General features: G+C 43.8%; 1 protein-coding gene and 1 long non-coding RNA gene across 2 annotated transcripts; one reads left to right on the plus strand and one right to left on the minus strand.

Annotated features, from left to right (window-relative positions):
- Nucleotides 1-443: 443 nt before the first annotated feature.
- Nucleotides 444-1,672, minus strand: LOC119115942. Its single transcript, XR_005096210.1, has 2 exons — nucleotides 1,529-1,672; nucleotides 444-1,054 (listed from the first exon to the last, which is right to left on the minus strand). It is a non-coding gene; the product is annotated as an uncharacterized LOC119115942 (long non-coding RNA).
- A 1,128-nt stretch (nucleotides 1,673-2,800) lies between these two features.
- On the plus strand, nucleotides 2,801-18,708 carry btbd7 (BTB (POZ) domain containing 7). Its single transcript, XM_037240868.1, has 11 exons — nucleotides 2,801-3,161; nucleotides 8,290-8,531; nucleotides 10,119-11,255; nucleotides 14,128-14,336; nucleotides 14,626-14,701; nucleotides 14,986-15,146; nucleotides 15,216-15,359; nucleotides 15,596-15,785; nucleotides 15,897-16,075; nucleotides 16,169-16,573; nucleotides 16,719-18,708. The coding sequence occupies exons 2-11, from the start codon at nucleotides 8,450-8,452 to the stop codon at nucleotides 17,469-17,471; spliced, it is 3,336 nt and encodes a 1,111-aa protein (XP_037096763.1). The 5' UTR covers nucleotides 2,801-3,161; nucleotides 8,290-8,449; the 3' UTR covers nucleotides 17,472-18,708.
- Nucleotides 18,709-19,364: the final 656 nt, after the last annotated feature.

A 19,364-nucleotide genomic window follows, 5' to 3' on the forward strand; every position in this document is an offset into this window, starting at 1 on the left:
TCTGCATATAGGCAAACGTGCAACAGATGGCTGGCAACTTGACACATATATACACAAAAGAAAATATTTTGTAATATCATACACCTTTTTCCAATCTTATGTCAACATTTTTAACTATTGGTGCTCCTAAGAAATAATTGTACGTATATTAAAGCCGTGATTCAATAAATCATACTAAATGTGAATTTAGGCGCTGCAGAATGAGGCTTAAAGTACAGCATAAACAGACTTGAGGATTTTGACTGAAGCACTGACTGAGTGCCAAGGATTTTTTGGGAGTATTTCCATCTCATATCCAGCTGATGAGAAGCAACATCCTGTCGCTACATGTGGGGAGGAAAATATGATATGCTACAGTTATGCAAAAAGATTACACGGTAAATTAATACCCGCTACACTAAGACACTGTAAAATACATGTTTATTATTGTGATTATAGTTTGCAGTGGTGTACAACTGCCCTTCGTTATACTCAAAGTTGATTTGACTAGACATGTAGCTAAATGAGTTAACCAAAACATTAATATCTCAGCATTATGTGATGAAATTTGACTGCACTGCAAGCAGCAATTGCATTAATAGACATATTGATATCAAGTTGCTCTTGTAATGTTTGGCTCTACCTTCAGATTTTATACCCATTCCAGTTTCTTTGGGGATTAACAATGATGTGATTGTAAATTAGAAATACTAATTTCATACAGAAAAATACAAATACTAAACACAAATTTAAAAATGTTTTGCCCAAGAATGACTGAAGAAAAACAGACAATCACTCAGCTTTGGGTTTTAACATTACGTATTGTAGCATTTTTTGAGAACAACAATTGAACAAAAGCTTCAAATGCACATTGTTTTATTTAGTTTTTATTTTATGTTTAAGGATGAAATCATCAAAACTTTATCATCCAAATCCTTCTGGGTCGAACGGCAAGAAGCTCCACAGTCAATCATGGTGCAGATGATTTCTGCCGGTAGTGTGGGATATGGTGCAAGATCCATCCAGCTGGGGCCAGCAGAGCCGCAGCAAACACACAGATGGCCAACACAGATTGCTGTAAAGTCCATTTAAAAAAACATGAATTATATTTCCACTAGGAAAGTAACGTCCATGTTGTGAGTTCAACACCTTCTTGAAGGATGACGAGTGCACATGGCAATCTCAAGTTATATTTTCTCATTCACTTTTCAGTCTTGATACTTTAGTTCATGCCACATTGCACTTGCTAACATGGACCAGGCATCTCTGAGGACAGATCGAGGCTTTTATTGTGGCATCAACAAGCGGCTGCTCAGTTTCACTTCCATCAGGATCTCTTAACTTTCAACTGACTTATGGATAAGAAATGAATAAAACATCTTCTTTGCGCTGCCAGTGAGCTAGGAAGCACACTTTGCGTGACTTCCTTGCATTACAAACCATAAAGTGCTCTGTAACGGACTGACTTTGATTGGATGACGTCTTAATTTATTTATTTTTTTAGTTTAAAAAGTAATATCTAATTAAGCAATAATAGTGTGAGTCCTACCACTGGCCCGATCTTGTCTTTAGGTGGCTTGTGCTGGATGATTGACCTGTGATCCTGCTGGAAGCCTTTCATCACTTTGGAGCCCCTCTGTGAACATGCCTTAAGAGCGGAGAACATCTTTCTGCTCAGTTCAGCTCACTCTACTCTACTTGGGACAAAGTGTTGCTTTTGACATTTTCCCCCACTTCCCGTGAGATTGCGAGAAGACACACTTTGATGCAGTTCACAACCCTCATCCTGGGAGGAGTCAATTCCACAGCCTCGTGTAAATAAATATACTGGCCAATTTCTCATCAGGATGAGATGGGGACATAAGATAACATGATAGGGGTAAATAAATAAAATAAAATGGTTAAATGTTAAAAACCTCTATGGAACCAGAAAAAAAAAAACATTGATATTGGGATAAATTGTTATGGTGAATGTCTATTATGAGAAATAGTTTAGAATAATTTTACAGAGCATCTGCCTGCTGGACTGACTCGTTCTGCAAGAAGCGAAATGCAGAAGTTTTTGATACATTTTCAGTGTTGTTTTGTTGTTATTCTAAAGCAATAGTATTTTATAAGTATAAAATTCAGGAATTCTTTCAAAATGTAGCAATAACGCTTTTGCCTGTATTGTGTGTCCTGCGTCTCCCTCAACTGGACATTAGAAGAACTACAACCAATTGCAATCAAATATATGAACATGCCGTCCTCTAAAATACATAATCTTTGTAATGTATTTATAATCCGTATAATTCTTTAACGTCTACACATGTTTTAATGATAGTGTTCGATGATCTCTCAGTGTCGCTCATTTCAATCTGATATGAAAACAAATTAAATTTGTATTGTATCTTAACTATATTTTAGGGCCTCCAATGTCAGCTATAAATGGACAATATTATTGTATGCAGTACTGTCCGGAATAAGTAAAAGTTAATTTCATTACTACAAAAAGAAGTCGCAAGAGGGCGCTCGTTCCTGTCTTTTTGCACAACCTGCAGAACATTGACTGCGTTCTGGCCTGTCATTAGTCGACGTTGTTGAGTGATGCCAAATAAAGGGAGAAAGAGGATTTTCAAAACAAGAGATTGGTGGACAATATAACAGTAAACTTCCCTTCACAAATTTTGCTATTATTTCTTGCAATAAGTAATATAAGACAACTAATTGAAACTACTTTGATCACAGGCCCCTATATTTCCCTAATAAAAAAAAGATGCATTACTCTCATTTTAATTTGAAAGTCAGAACCGGAATCCGAATGTCATTTTATAGACGATCTTGAAAAAGGGCAGCACTGGGCCATAACAACCACCCTAAGAAGGCTTTGAGCTACTACGAAGGAAATAAATAACCAAACTGAAAACAAAACGATCCAAGAATATTTTTAAACCACAACTAACATCGGTACTTTACCCGAAAGTCCTTGCAAGTGGAACCGGAGTGTTGATTGGAGATCAAATGTGGACGCTGACGTAGAGTCGCGCGTAACGAGCTGAGTTGGAAAAAGAAGGTGTTGAGCTGCAGTTTTTTTCCCCCCTCTCTCCCTCTGCCAGGGACAACTTGGGTCGGAGTGCTGCATTTTTAGTCAAAGGCAAAGCGAAGATAAAGATATCAGCCATCTACGACTACCACCCACTCTGGTAACCTTAATAACATGTTATTTGTCTTGTAACGCTTACATGGCACAGCGATCGCGGTATCAAATCGCTGTTTGTGAGGAGCGAAGTACATAGCTTACCTTTAGCCAAATGCTCGAGATCTGCCACTAATAACACGACTATGCTCCACCGGAATCCCCTCTTTCGTTAGATTAGATTCCAAACAATACTTCTGAATTCAAGCCAGCTACCGACTTAAGTCGCTTTTATCGTTCAAGCACTTTTAAGCGAAGATTCCGCTGAAGCGCCATAGCACCTCCTCCCCTTCCTCGCCCCCATGAAGCGATACTAGCTCAGCGTTGACGTTAAGCTAACAAAGCCAAATCAAACCATTGCATTATGTTTAAAACCCGACTAGAAATCATTATAATCTTTTTGTGATCAATTTGTTGATCATTATCGTCGCACATTTGTACTTTGAGAATCCTGCTCTGTGATGCTTTGCTTGCAAAAACGGTGTTATGATTTGATTGCTGCAGATAACAGTTTATTGGTTTGTTATAGTAGTACTTCGGTGTGTTTACAATTGCCAGATTACGTAATCTGTCATTACGTGTCCACGTTTGCCTTTTAAGTAATGTGCCTTTGCATCCAGCTAACGCAGGGATGTCAAACCTGAGGCCCTGGGGCTAGATCTGACCCTCGATGCCATTTTGGTGGCTGTCAAAGCTTGCCACAAGTTTTCCTTCACTTCAATTCTGCTCTGTCACGTGGAACCAGTATTTTGGGAGCCCAAGTTTGATATATTTTTTCAACCAGCATTACAGCCCCACTTCAGGTCTGGCATAATGTTTTTGCATCTTTTTATGAATATACATTTCTTCAAACAGATTTGTGTTTCCATTTTCATTTTGAGATGTTAGTTGCACTTTCCCAAAAAGAAAAGTCTTTTTTCATTCTGACATATGTTCCTGTTTACACAAGAGATGTTTGTTTTGCTTTTTGTTCCCTTAACTGTACCCATTGTGAACCAAACGGTGAACTAAAAACCAAGATACATATTGAAGTGTTATTTTTGGTATAATGTTCCACCCCCTTAGTGATTACACATTTGTGCTATAACCAGCCCCTGATGGCTACCATAACTACAGTGTGGCTTATGACGAAAACAAATTTGACACCCTTTTTCCAACACCATAGTGAATAATTATTTCCATGTTGGTGTGAACATCTGCTAAATGTGTGACTGTTGCTGTCATCTCTGTAAAGTGGCGTGGATCCCAGAGAACTCACACTATATAAATCCTGTGACTCCTCAACATTTATTATGTACTGAATGAAGGATAAATGTCAATGTTGAAGGTTAGAAAGGTGCTTTTAAATCCCTAGTCAACATGGAAGTTCTCCTCCTGACCAGGTTAAGCATTTGAGTCAGCGGTTTAGGGCCACATAATGACATGTCATTATTGGAATGACATGCTCACATGTGCACGACTGGCATAAAAGGCTGCGTTTGCTTGCACGTACCTGCCCTGGAGCTTTTGAACGAGTCAGACTTTGACCCGACTCATCTTTTTTGTTGTGCAGCGAGGACTGAACAAGATGCATTCACTTAAAAGATGCACGCATAGGTTTTGGCAGCTGGACATTGGCTGGCAGACTTTGTCAGGTCATTAGAGTAAGCCTCGTCTCGTAATTTGCAAAGGTCACCAACACTGGGTGGTAGGCCGCATTTTATTTTTACAAGTAACCTTTTCGTTAATTTGTTAATTACTGTTGGTATTTTTTTTCCCCTGATTTTATAATTGGCACACCTCTAATTTGACATATTAAGACTATGTTAACCAATGCTGTCGCTCCCAGTTAGATTTAGCCACGTGTTTTTTGTTTTGTTTTTTTATTCACTGAACGGCATCAATTGGTGCATTTAGTTACAGTGAGGCTCATAGTGACTGTGCACTTGCATTGGCACACATTAAATCGATTCAAATCAGATTTTTGTCCACATTTGGAAGACGCAGTGATACACTAATGACAAACACAAAACCAATAGTCGACAGAATGACAGACTATCATGAGTTCCAGCCGACAGTCTGAAAGGAAATCAGCTGACAAAATCCGAATGCGTAGTGGTGCTTGACCCCAGTGTAATCCACAGACTGCCCACCATGAGTCATCGCTCTGGACACATTGTATTTGCTTCTCTCGCATGCCGTGTTTATTCTAGCGGCTTCTAATTCCTCCCGTTTCCTGTAGCTCTTATGACGACGGCGTCTGGCATCATTCAGATGACCCCATTTGCCATCTAACTGTCAAATGCAGCCCTGAGATGCATAATCTGTAGTCTTCATTTAAATGTCTTTGACAATCTTCCGTGTCAAGTGTCACGACATTAGGGATGATCATTCGACCAAAAACAAAAAAAATCACACGATGAAGTAATATGTTGATTAAATACTGCAACTTATTTACTGGACATATTTGTTAACAAAAGTCTTCTCAGGCATTTCTGACTATTCAGCAATCTTTGCCTTGCCTCAGGAAGAAAAATTATTTCTCCTTGACATTTTCAGACCAATTTAGTCAAATTAAATTTCCCGTGGAACATTTGCTCCTTCTATACTACGTCCATTCCATTTGAGGGCGACTTATTGTTTTTCTTTGGCAGTGGCAGACGTTGGTATAGTGAAGGTCACGGTGACAGAATTATGGTTTCTGCTTACATTGCTTATTATGATCCTTTTTAGGGTGCCTACGATTGTATCAGATATCCCAGCAGTCTATAATCTCTGTGGAAAAAAATAAGCTTTGTTAGTCTCAATTTTAATACGCTTGCAGGGTTGTCATGGGTGGGACAATTCAAAGTTCCACCTAAATGTCACAGGAAAAGCAGACCTTTCACAATTGAATAAGAATAATACAGATTTGGGTTATTCTTTAATAGGTCTTCCCCCGTGGCAAAAGCTGCCTCGGACTCTGTGCTTACCTGCCCTAATTGTTGGGTCTATAGTGTGTGTAGACCGACTCTGTACTGTGGTTTGGCGCTGTGGTCCAGTTACATCAAAAACCGGGTGGTTGCCTTGGAGACTAAACAGAGCTAGGCTTTCCTGTAAAGATTCTGTTGTTTAATGAATGTGGTCAACTATTTGTCAACATAGCCTTATTTTTCAGCGTAGCGAGGATGGGTCCATTTTTATGTTATATCATTATCCATATATATTTTCAATTTTTTGTCTGCATTTGTTTTCTAATTTTTCTGATTTTTGGCAATTGCAGATAGGTAAGAAGACTTGGAAACATACCCCTTACCCTGGTAGGGGAAATCCACATAAATGATTAATAAAGTGACTTGACTCCTATTTAAATAATACATCAATCGTGTCCTTGCAGCGAGCATTTTTATATCGAACCGCTCAGTCGGAGACCGGCTCATTTTTATTGAAAGCTATTCAGAGGAGTGCAGCGAGGTGAGTGCCTTGAAAGGTTGCATATGTCCATGTGTGTAAAGAGATGTGGACGGGGGGTGGGGAGTGTCTGCTGTCACCTCTCATTAGGGACGTGTAGTCCAGCACTGCCCACCCCCCAACCCTTCTGCTCCTCTATGGCACTGCCCCCGTCTCGCTCCGACTCGGGGCTCAGCACAGCGACAACACTGTTTCAGTCTTGAACGCAGGGCAAGTGTCTTAATTCTCAGCTTAATAGAACATGTCAGGTGGGCGCTTTTTGTTTAATGGTGTGAGCCCAGCAGCTCCTGCGAAGAACATTCGCTGTGCTCGACAGTGCTTTAACATTGCTCCTGCAATGCAGTGCAAATTAAATTTGCTTCACCCGCTGGTGTAAGTTAAAGCTGGCAACGTTGAATATATTTCTGCTTTGTTTTCATCCTCCTTTGAGAATCCCCCATTCCCGTTTGTAAACAACAATATGTGTATCTCACGGCCTTCCTCTTATCTCCCCCATATTTAAATTCTGTTTCTAATTTTGTCCAAATGAATTCCCTGTGAAGATATTTCAAGCAGCCTAATGAAATAAAGATCGAGCAATGTTTTTGCAGCAGCCCCTTCCACTTTGACTGTATGTTGAATAGCGTGAAGAAAGAAAAGAAAGCAATGAGCACCTTACCCGGGTTGAATGCTCAGGACGTGTTGGGCGGCTCGCTGCTCCACAGGCGCTGGACACGGTGATCAATCGCTATGGCAGGCTGAGATAAAACACATCTATCAATCCAGTTCTCTTTTTTTCTCTCATTGAGGAATAAGTAATTGCTGTGTCGGTTGACAGTAATTCTGTTTGTAATGAAGCACACTGGGGCAACGTCGAAGATGATGCAAATGCAGGAGTTGGAAAAATAGAATATAGTAAATGACAATAGTTAGCACTTAGCATAACATGTAGCCGTTGATGTGATGATCGATGAGGAAAAAAAAGGTTATTTGCCATCCAGATAATAATAACCTGCTTGTATTTGTTTACCTTAGGATTACTTAAAATAATTTTCCAAGACCTTTCCTCCCTTTCCTCATAAAATATCTTAAGGGTTGATATTTTGCAGCATACAACCTAATATTAATTGTAAAATGTCCAATAGCACTTTTTCTGCAAAGCCTTAATAGACATAAACCACAATAGTTACTCCTATTAGTTCATACTTGAATGTCTACAGTTGAGAAATATGCTAATGTGCTTTGAGGGAAATGTTTGTTTTGAGGTAATCCTGTTTTTTTTTACCGCTCCACAAACTAAAAGAGACCACAAATGCAGAACTAAATTGTGGTACTTGCTTATTGCATCACTGGTAAGCTGCAAATGTTTCCTTTTTTTTTTTTTTTAAACCGCTTTTGTGTTATTTTTATGCTTCAAACCGAAAAACCCACCAAACGTCTGCGTTTCATTTGTTGTTGACTCTCATTGCAACACTTACATTAAGCCCAGTCACGCCTTTTTAAAAAGCTTTTAATCGCTATTTTTAGTGTTTTAACAGATCACTGCGGCTGAAAAGGTGCCAAAGATAATATTAACTGCTCCTTTGATCAAGCGCCGAAACATTGATCTTTTCAAAATGTCAGCTCATTTTTGGGCTATCACTGCATGGGTATTTACACGTATTTCCAACTCAGTCTTCTTTGATACAAGCCCCTCCCTTACTTCTACCTCCTCCTCTTTCTTCCAGACGTTTTTCGACATGGCAGACGGGCCCAGGGGCTCTGAGAACTCTTCAGAGGATCCGTGGCGAACACACGACTGAGGACTGAAGGGAGCGCCGCCGTCGCCTGAGCAGAATGACTCAGCAAGAGGGGGGACCCCCACGTAGCAAGTGAAGAGACGTGAGGATGGGTGCCAATGGATCCAGCTACCCACACTCGTGCTCCCCGCGCATAGGAGCCAATGCACAGACGCAGCAGACCTTTATTGGTAAATAGAATTTACATACATTTGCGCTACAGTATGATTCTAATCTACATAAATCCAGTGGAACATTATTGGTTAAAGCATAAAAGTGTTTCTATCACTATTTTCGAATACATATTCGCGATATTATCTCAGTCTTAAATAATTCAGAATTGCCTCTGACGTCTTTCAACCATAACCGCCCGTGCAACCTGAGTCCCACAGAGACAAAGACCATTGTATTGCACATGTATTTTTCCACCTCCAGCTGTTATCAGACTCCTGAACGATCCTCGCAGTCCGTAGTTGTTCAACTCAATAAGATTCCTTGACGGCAATCTGAGGAATTTGGAGCAAGATAAATCAAGACTGATGTTTGTCACTGGTTAAGTCCATGCCTCAGATTGCAAGCTGTTATACAACACAGTCGTGGTGCAAAAAAGTGCTGATGGTGTGATGTTTTTGTTTGATTTTCATTCGTCCATATTTTTTTCCTCAGAATTGAGCAATGTGTAGATTAATTGATTATCACTCTACTTCCAGTTCAGAAAATGGATGATTTAAAAAAAAAAAAAGAATGATGTTTTGCGTTTGCCATTTGTAATTTTAGCAAGCATCATGGAAGTTGAAAAATCAGACCAAATAAAATGATTTGGTGGGCCAGATTTGGCCCCCGAGCCTTAAATTTGACACAGTCGTTGAAATAACAGCCACATCAGGGTTTCCCAACTGTACCATAATGCGCCAAACTGTTATCACGATAAAAATCTTTGATTTTGAAGTCTTTTCTACATTTTGAAGTGCCACGTAATCACGTTTGCTATTTATAGGGACTTTTTGACGTGCGTCTTACATTGCGTTTGAGCTCCCTGCTAGGAATCTATGAGGAACCCATTATCATAGGAGGATAGGTAATTGCGCAACGCTAAAATCCCCTTTTGCCTAAAGCCTGCATTTCTTGGCCTCGGCCCGATCCTGCTGAGGTTCATGTAAGGAAACGCTGTTTAGTACTCCATAGAGTCGCTCACTTAAGCTGGTCTGGCTTACAGATGATACACTGCATTGCAATTATTACTATTGGGGTCATACTGCTTGATTTGGCAGAGTTTCTTTCTCAGCCATATGAGTCCCCTCATGCCAGAAATAACTGTCAATAGTTTGAATTATGAAGCCACAAGTGCTCAAATGGGCTGATAATGGTAGAGGTGAACATAGAGGCGAAAGTTCACTTGCTAATGTTTTTTGCAAATAACAGTTTGGACCTAAATGTGCTACCCATATGTTAATGAAAGTAAAACGCTGCAGTGATTTAAATGAAATATGAAAAAAGGAAATGCATAATGAGAAAAAAAATACAAATTGGGAATTTGAACCAATTATATTATTTTTTCAAATAACTGTTGAGCCCCAATACAGCATGTCAGATTTTTCTTTACCATTGAACGCAATCTATTTCTGCTTTGCTTGCTGCGTCAGCTGACGTGCGACTGCCTTTCTAACTTGAGAGAAAAAAAAAATGCTGTTGGATGTGTTAGCAATGCATCCCTGTTTCATGTTACACGTTGAGACTGAGATGAAGCTCAAGTGTTTTTGCTCGTGTATTCCTTCTAGGGACCTCATCCTATTCACAGCAGGGATATGCTTGGGAGTCGAAGCTTTACAGCCTGGAACATGGCCACGAGCGACCTGCTGACAGGAAGAAGAAAAGCCTTGGCCTGGCCACCCTTAAACGGCGTTTCATTAAACGAAGAAAATCCAGTCGCTCGGCGGATCACGCCCGACAGATGCGTGAGCTGCTGTCCGGGTGGGACGTCCGAGACACTAATGCCTTGGTGGAGGAATATGAGGGTACGGCGGCCCTCAAAGAGCTGAGCTTCCAGGCCAGCCTGGCACGAGCCGAGGCTCCTAGCTTGCCTCGGGATCTGGCTGCCCTTTATCAGCATAAGTACTGCACTGACGTGGACCTCATCTTCCAAGGGACTTGCTTCCCAGCTCATCGGGCCATCCTGGCCGCTCGCTGCCCCTTCTTCAAGACTCTGCTCTCCTCATCCCCCGGCTATGGAGCGGAGGTCCACATGGACATTGAGACAGCGGGCATCGATGTGCCCATGTTCTCCGCGCTGCTGCACTACTTGTACACAGGGGAGTTTGGAGTGAGCAGCGCCGAGGACTCCAGGCTACAGAATGTGGATGTGCTGGTGCAGCTCAGTGAGGAGTTTGGCACGCCCAACTCTCTCGAAGCAGATATGAAGGGCTTGTTTGACTACGTGTGCTACTACGATGCCCTGTTGAGTTTCTCTTCAGACTTTGAAATGGTCGAGAGTTTCAACGAGCGAGGCGCCGGAGCGCCGGCCGCCGTCTCGGGAGGCGGCGGAGCACCAGGCACCCCAGATGAGGACCTTCGAGCTCACAAGGCTATCCTCTCTGCACGCTCGCCTTTCTTTAGAAACCTTTTGCAGAGGCGCATTCGTACAGGGGAGGAAATGACGGAGCGCACGCTCCAGACTCCGACCCGAATTGTGCTGGATGAGTCCATCATCCCGCGCAAATACGTGCAGGTGATTCTCCACTGCATGTACACAGATGCGGTGGAGCTTGGACTGGTTCTGCGTGGTAGCCCCTCGACTGGCAGCCTCGGGGAGGTCCAAGCCTTGGTGTCAGGGGGGCGGGGGGCCAGCACACGCACAGAAGAGGCAATGGAGCTCTACCATATTGCTTTATTCTTGGAGTTCAGTATGCTGGCACAGGGTAAGTTATGATCCAATTAACAGCGCACATGCGTACAAATAAATAATGCATTCTCATGTCAATATGTCATTAACAACTCACAAATTTTTATAATTTGTATGCATGCTGTATTTCTTCTGAGACAGTTTTGTTAAAAACTTTGTGTCTCAAACGTGCATGCATTGAAGGCTTGATATTAATATTCCAACCTTCAAGGCAGATTAATTGCATGTTAAAATATTCCAAGTATGACTTCTGCTGCCCAGACTGCTCGACAGTTGGCCGTCACAGGTCAGAGGTGTTCAAATTTGCAGCAGCTTGGAACAGAATGAAAATAAGTGATTCTGTTATCACTTAGCCAATGTACTGTATCATCTTTTTTCAACTCATATTTTGCTGTAAATTACTATGGCAATACTATTGCACTATTTTATATTGGGAACGACAGCCCAATGCGTCTTTTTAAGTCAAAGCTCTGAAGACAGTTGAACTTCTTACATAATAGCCTCTACAAGTTCATTTATGCCTAAGAGAAATATTTAAAAAGCACAGAGTTAGCTTCGATACAAAATCTGTCGACTCCTGGCGTTGGGCGGTCTGATGTAAACAAACGCAGTCAGCTGATCACACACCATCTCGCACCCTGGAGATGTGCTGTCGCTGTCAGTCTGACAGCTTTGCCAGTGAGCAAGCAAATGGTGCCATCCGACACAGCTCCCCCCAATTCGGAGGGTATTTTTATCTCGCCTCCGTCTCCCACTGAGCTGTGCAGCACTAATCAGTTCCCATGAAACCTCAGTGAGGAATGTGGCAAGATAGTTGAGGTTCGCCCCGATGTCATCCTGTCCAAGTCGCCGTCCTTGTCTGCTTTTCAGCTTCCTGTTATTCCCATTCTGAACTCCCGTTTTTTAACACGTCTTTCGCAACAGCCCCGAACACTCTAAGGTGTCATTTTAAAGTCTGTCTGTGGTTTGACTCTAAAATGAATGGCGGCAGCTGACATGGCAAGAGTGTGATTCTGACTTTCTCCATTACACTCCAACTTTCTCCATAGCTGCTGTCTTTGGAGTCGATGTCAAAATGATTACTACATTGTTGAGTGGCAGCCCAGATTGGACTGCGTCCATTGGGCTATGACCAAGCTATCAAGAGAAAATAAAAAGCCAACGTCACATTTAAGAATGACTACTAGTGGCATTTAATTCCTACAATGGAAGTTTAGCGCCATCGTTGGTGCCAACCTGATTTAGAGAAATACGACAAGCATGCATAGAAGGAGCACTTTTTCAAAAAAAAAACCTTTCACACTAGAGACTTGTTGCGATGATGACGGTCAGGAAAAGTGGAGTCATTCATTTTAAACAGTCTTTTCCTACACACGCATGACATTCTAATTTATGTTGTCATATTAAAATAGTTGTGTGAGTGTTAGTGAAAATATGCTGATGTAGCTTTTTTTTTTTTTTTTTAACTCTGCCAGAAGATGACATAATGACAGATGTCAGGCCGGCCAGTTCACACAAAATAAAATGTTGGCTCTTAGGGCAGACTGAAGCAGTTGGAGATTTCAAGGGGACACTGGGTCTCTTCAGGAGGCAGCAAGGAGATTTATTTCAGGAGGCAGACTAGGAGAATATCCTCTCATCTGTCACGCTGTCGGCGCCATCCCATTCCGCCGCTGTCTGTTAGCGTTACCGGCATGGAGGTGTTTCTGCAGCAGCTGAGCGCCATCATCCGTCATTATTTATCCTCCAGACATGTCTCCCTTTATGATTTCAGTATTGCAGTATTAAAAGCCTTATTAATTTTTCAAGTGCCCTGCAGAGAGGGCTGATGTGGTTTTGGTCTTTCCTTTCGTTGGCCCTCACCGACCATCCCGCCTCTTGCTTGCGGTCGCTGCCATTGCTCGAGTGATACTCGCACGTGATTTACATTCACCGGCTTGTTTACAAGCCATCAAGTGCAGCCTCCATTTTAAATGTTTTTAGCGGTTGTGTGCTCCATTAACATGAAGTGCCGCATAATAACAAGTAAAGGATTCAGCTAGTGGAATAGCGTGAGGGGTTAGCAACTGCGGAGAGGTCATATTGGCTATAACTGTGAATTTTAATTTTCAAGTTATAATAAAAGCGCACTCTCTTAAGATGGAGGGCTGCTGTGAATTTTAATGGGCAGACGTGAAGCTAAGCTGTTTACATTCGTGCATGTGTGGCCAAGGATGCACACAGAGAAACTGAAGAAGACAGACGGCAGAGAAGATAGTCAAAGACGCAGCTGGCGGGGAAACTAGAACAGTTAATTTAGTTTATAGCCGGCTAAAAGGCAACGTGCCATTGCTTTTTGTTTGGCTTTTCCAAACTTTTCGGGGTTCTTCCCCCCTCTTCTTTCTAAACAGCTGTTTCTGTAACTTGCTGATAAAACTGAAAATGTGCTACAGCTTATCCATTCTTTGTAAGAGCTGCGTTAGAGAAATACATTTTAAACCAAAAGTAAATACAGCACCACTTCTCTTTTTCTTGAAAGTGGTAGACCTCTGATTTGCTTACATTTCAAAACTACATATTTTGCCTCAAATAATTTGGCCGTGTCACATTTACTCAGGCGCCCGAGTGTATTCATCGTGTTTTAAGAGCAGGCAAAAAAAAAAACCCACATCAACCTCTCAAGGCATTTTTGTGGGTCGGTGTGTTGCCGAGTTAAACCACTACCTGCTGTTCTGGTATGCGCTCTGATTTAAGAAACAGCAAGGAGGATGTGGAGGTCAGTTGAAAGAGACTCGCTGAGTGTGTGAACGTGACGGGGAAAATCCTCACGTGTACCTTGTTTTACCTGAAAATCTTCTCCAATCAAACACTTGATGACGTCAAACTTGTCTTTCTTCTCACATTGTCAGGCTGCGAAGACATCATTGTGGAAAGCTTGTCTCTGGATTCACTGGTGCCCATCCTCAAGTGGAGCTCGCAACCGTACGGCTCCAAATGGGTGCACAGGCAGGCCATGCACTTCCTCTGCGAGGAGTTCAATCAGGTTGTCACCTCAGATGTTCTCTATGAGCTCGGCAAGGAGCACTTTCTCAACGCGATCCAATCCGACTACCTACAGGTGAGCTAACAGAGCCGCTCGCTAAAATACAGCAGTTAGGAAAATAAAACAGCTTCTGGCAAAACAGTTGAGGTGAAATGTTGTAATCCAACTACACTAGCCAAGCTGGCTTGCACCTTGCTGGAATACTGTCCAAACATGTTGCACTGTCACTTCATCCTCATTTAGCAGCTGTTTTTTCCCCCCTGACAATATATGACCTCCTTGTCCTGATAATTATGTTGTCTCCCTGCACCCTCCTCCCCCCCCCCCCCCCCCCCCTCTCTCCACCTCTTCGTCTCATTTGCAGGCCAGTGAGCAGGACATTCTCAAGTATGTTGTTAAGTGGGGCGAGCAGCAGCTTATTAAGAGGATGGCAGACAGGGGTAAGATAATACACTCTGTAATTATTCTCCGAGCACAGCCCCCAATGATTCTGAGAATATTTCACACTTACTAAAGCTTTCGAGATATATTTAAAAGCAGATCAAAACATTGGCCAAATTTCAAAATGGTCGAAACATCCCACCTCAAGTCAGCTTGGATAAGCTCATCTTTGAAAGCAAAAGTAAACTCTTAATTTTAACCTGCAGTAGTCATCGCAATTAATTTGATGTGATATAATTTACTTGTGTACTAAACGTGGCTGTCCATGTTCATATTTGGGCAGAGCCCAATCTGTTGAGCGGCACAGCCCACAGCGTCAACAAACGCGGAGTGAAGAGGAGAGACCTGGACGTGGAGGAGCTTAAGGACATCCTTTCCCCTCTGCTGCCCTCCATCCGAACCGAGCACATTTTGCCCCCGCACAGCGATGTCCTCTCCGACGCGGTTAGTGTTCCTTTCGGGTTTCTGCGTGGCTGCATCACGGTTAGGCTTATGTCCTGTTCTCATCCGCAGCTCAAAAGAGGTTTGATAAGCACGCCTCCGTCAGACATGTTGCCGACGGCCGAGGGGGGGAAAGCCAATGCTTGGTTGAGGCAGAAGAACGCCGGCATCTACGTGCGACCTCGCCTCTTCTCTCCTTACGTGGAAGAGGCAAAGGTAGGACACTTGATTGATTGGGCTGTCAGATGACGGCACACTGTGTTACTTTGAAAGCAGCCCTTGTTGCTATGCTCACTCAGGAATTCGATTCTCTAGCAGTTTTCATATTTGCCTAATGAACTGTAGCTGAGTCTATTTATGAACATGCCAAGATTGGTTACGAGCGTGTCCTTCAAGTGTCAAACGTCTGCGCTCTGCAATTCCAAGCTCCCCTTTGCCTTTTTCCAACTCAGTTGGTGCTTGATGAAATGATGGTGGAGCAGACTGATCTGGTGCGGTTACGACTCGTGCGCATGTCCAACGTCCCGGACACCCTCTACATGGTTAACAACGCCGTGCCGCAGTGCTGTCACATGGTTAACCATCAGCAGATGACCGTTAACTCGGCCGCTGCTCCGTCAGTGGTTGCCAATGAAATCCCAGGTAAGGGGAAACTTCCAGACTCATTTGCAATAGGTACACTTTCTTAAAAAAACACATTGCAAAAAGAAAAGTTGCAAGCATTGAATTGAAATTTTGATGTCCGTCTTGCAGTGCCGCAGCTCTCGGTAGTGAAGGAGATGATCCGGAGGCTCCAGGAACTCAGACACACAGAGCAAGTGCAGAGAGCGTACGCCCTCAACTGCGGCGAGGGCGCCACCGTCAGTTACGAGCTGCAATTGCGAGTCCTCCGGGAGTTCGGTTTAGCTGACGGAGCCACCGAACTTCTACAGGTTAGTGAAAGGGGAAGAAATTGGCAGACTGCGGAAATTTAAGCCGGTGGCACAAATGTTTTTTTTTTTTCTAATTAAATTTGATCTTTTCAGAACCCGTACAAGTTCTTTCCCGACGAGCGATTCGGAGACGAGAGTCCGATTCTGGCTCTGCGCCAGGTGGGTCGATGTCGCGTAAACAGCAGCCCAGCCATGGATAGCATGTTCTCAGAGCTGGAAGGCGTGGCGGGTTTCCACTTGCCGCTGCCTCCCCCGCCTCCCCCGTACCACCCCCCTGCTACACCCAGCCTCGCTCAACTCAAAGGCGCCTGGCGACCCCGCATTCCCTTGCCGACCCCCACCCGTTCCTTCTCCTACCCCTGCAACCGCACCCTTAGCCAGCGCCATGCGGCGGCCAAGCATGGCGGCTCGGACTTCTCCTCAGTGCCCAGACCCCAGCCCCCAGACTGCACCGAACCGCAAGCTATGGGCCGAGCCTTGCTATCCGAACAGCAAGCGGTAAGTGTGTCTGTTCTGTCTTGAAGAACAGGTGAAACGTTTCAAAGACTTAGCTCGGCCCCGTCTACTCTATTACAAATTTTGCCCGTTCACGTGTGGATCACTTTTGAGAAATATCATCACAAACGTTCCTCTTCTGTTTCAGATGGGCATGGAGCCCATTAGAAGGGAGTTCATGCCCGACATCGCATTAGGTGTCTCAGTCATGTCGCTGAGGGAGCAGCACATAGCAGAAATGGACCGGGAAAGTCCTCACAGCCCCGTGGGCCACCCGGGCCTTCATCTGCCCCACGGCCCCTGTCCTTCCGTCCGCCACAGCCACAACCATGGCCCCGGGCACGGGCACTCTTGCAAGAGACACGCCCCCGATCCCAAGTTGGAGATGCAAGCAGAGTTTCCCGACCTGTACGACTTCTCCCGTCGACCTTCATCTCCAGCCCCCGCGCACACTCTGTCCACGTTTGCGGGACCGGACCTCTACAGCCACAGCTGCGCCCCCTCGGGACCCTTTACACCCGTTTACATCACCGACGCTCAGTCCCAGGGCCACGCACAGGGACGGACTGGCCCAGACCCACTACGGCTGGATGTCCTCGGTATGAACCCGCAGAGGCACGACGCCGTCAGCCCCTCGGGGCCGCAGCCCAGGATGGGCCACGCGGCGAGGGCCCGCTCAAACGAGACGGATCTGACTCACGGCTTGGGCCACCTGCGCTCGCACAGCGGAAACATGGACGGTTACGAGGACAGAATGGCCGGACCTCGAGATGCTCCGGAGGAAATGGTTGTTGTTGGGGAGTCATCACAGCCTCACAGAAACAGTGTCAGCGAGGACATGGCCAGAGACCGCAGGTCACCCAGCAAACCTGACTACCCGTACAAAAAATCTGCACTTTAACCCCAGCAATTGAATTAAGAAAAGGGAATGACTGACAGCCCATCGTATTGAACGGTCAAGCACTAAATACATGTGTGTGTTCAACAAAAAGCACGTGGAAAGGCAATTGCTATTTATTTATATGATGTCCTTTTTGTCCTAACTCTGCCACTTAACTCCATTCATCATCACACAGAGTCGAAGGCCAAAGTATGCATCTCGAGGTCACCTGGATCCATCCGTGTGCTGATTTGTCCTTTGAGTCAGAACATTAATGTAGCTCATTCGTCAAGTGGCGGTCAAAGACGCCCTTCATGTTGATGATGGCCCGACAGGATTGTCCATTCACAAAAAGCCACGCAGTTTGGTGTAGGAGAGCATTGTGATCAAAACTGGCTTGTTTTGGTTTTCTGTAGCATCCCATGCAGCTAGTTTCCACCGTTGCTGAGCAGAGCGCGCACGCTCGTCTTTCCGCGCTCCTTATAACTGCCACGTCCAAACAAACAGACATTTCCAATCGAACACGGTTCACTTCGAAGTGTATTATTTAGGATCCAACCATATTTCTATACCACTGACTAAATGTGGCCACTAGGGCCGTGCGTGAACCAACTGCACATATAGACCACCACTCACACTCACAGCCCAGGAGTCCAGATAGCATGAACCTCAGATGTAAGAAACCTAAAACAGTAGCAAGCGTGTCTTCTTACTGGTAAACACACACACACACACACACACACGAAGGTGTGGTGACAATCTCAGTACTGTACTCGCACATTTCCAGCCTGGTCTCTCTGAACATATCAGAAGGAGCACAGCAGGCTGTGTGCTTACGCTCCTTCCTCTTAATCTAATAGCATCAACTAATCAAATCTTGAAGCCTTAACCAATCCTCTGAAGATTCCATTTCAGCTACCTTCAAACTCAGTTCTCAATGATGTCATTCTATCTCAAACCACGTGTTAATTCACTATTAGGTGTTTCCCAACCGTTATGTATTTTACATCAGATCAATTTCTTCCACCAGCAGGAAGAGCATTTCATTGTTCTACCTGTTACTAGACGTAGATGAACTAAAAAAAATTGAATGATCTTAGAAATGTGGTTGGGAATCACTGAACTAATTGACTGTTCTCACTATGGACTGACAACCATCCGGCCTCGCGCAGTCAGCGTTTGTAGCTCCAAAACCATGCAAGTCCACGACTGAAGCGCACATGCCAGCATGAGTCTTTTTTTTTTAATGGGGGGGGAGGAACAAAAGGAATCGCATGAAGAAAAGTTGCTGGCCTCCAGTGGGAAACATTGTACATAACCAATCAAGCACCACTTGTTTGTTTATGGTTTCTATTGCATTGAAGTGGTCGTCGTGTACTTTGTCCTGTCATGAAACTCGCCGCGAATGTTCTGTAAAGATTGTGTCTCAAAAAGATTTCCTTTGTAAATGTTCTGCATTTGGGGCAATTTGCTCACTATTGTAGGTTGTGTGAATTGTCACATTTTTTTTTCAAGAAAATCTGATTGCAAATGCAGAACTAAATTTCCCAGCTTGCTTTGTGTCAGCAGGGGGAAAACACTAAACTTGAGATTCCTCATGTTCATTTTGCGTAGTTGTTGACTTTTCCAAGAGGATGTTCCCTTGACTTAAAGTGGTTGTTTTACTCTTTGCTGTAGCGAGGTCAGTGCCTTCCCTGCCTGCAGCTGGGTTTTTATTGTAGACCTTGATGTCTATGCAAGCTCTTTTCTACCAGCTTACCAGCCTGCATCAGATAGTTGTAGCTCCTTTTTTTTTGTGTATATAGATGTTATTTAGCACATTTTGTTTTTAGTTGAATATATGAAATGTTGTGTTGGATCCTCACAGGTACGTCGTACTTGTCTGGCATCTTAGAAATTAATGTTTGTAGACTT

The sequence above is a fragment of the Syngnathus acus genome, chromosome 22 (genome assembly GCF_901709675.1).
Source record: "Syngnathus acus chromosome 22, fSynAcu1.2, whole genome shotgun sequence".
NCBI lineage: Eukaryota > Metazoa > Chordata > Actinopteri > Syngnathiformes > Syngnathidae > Syngnathus > Syngnathus acus.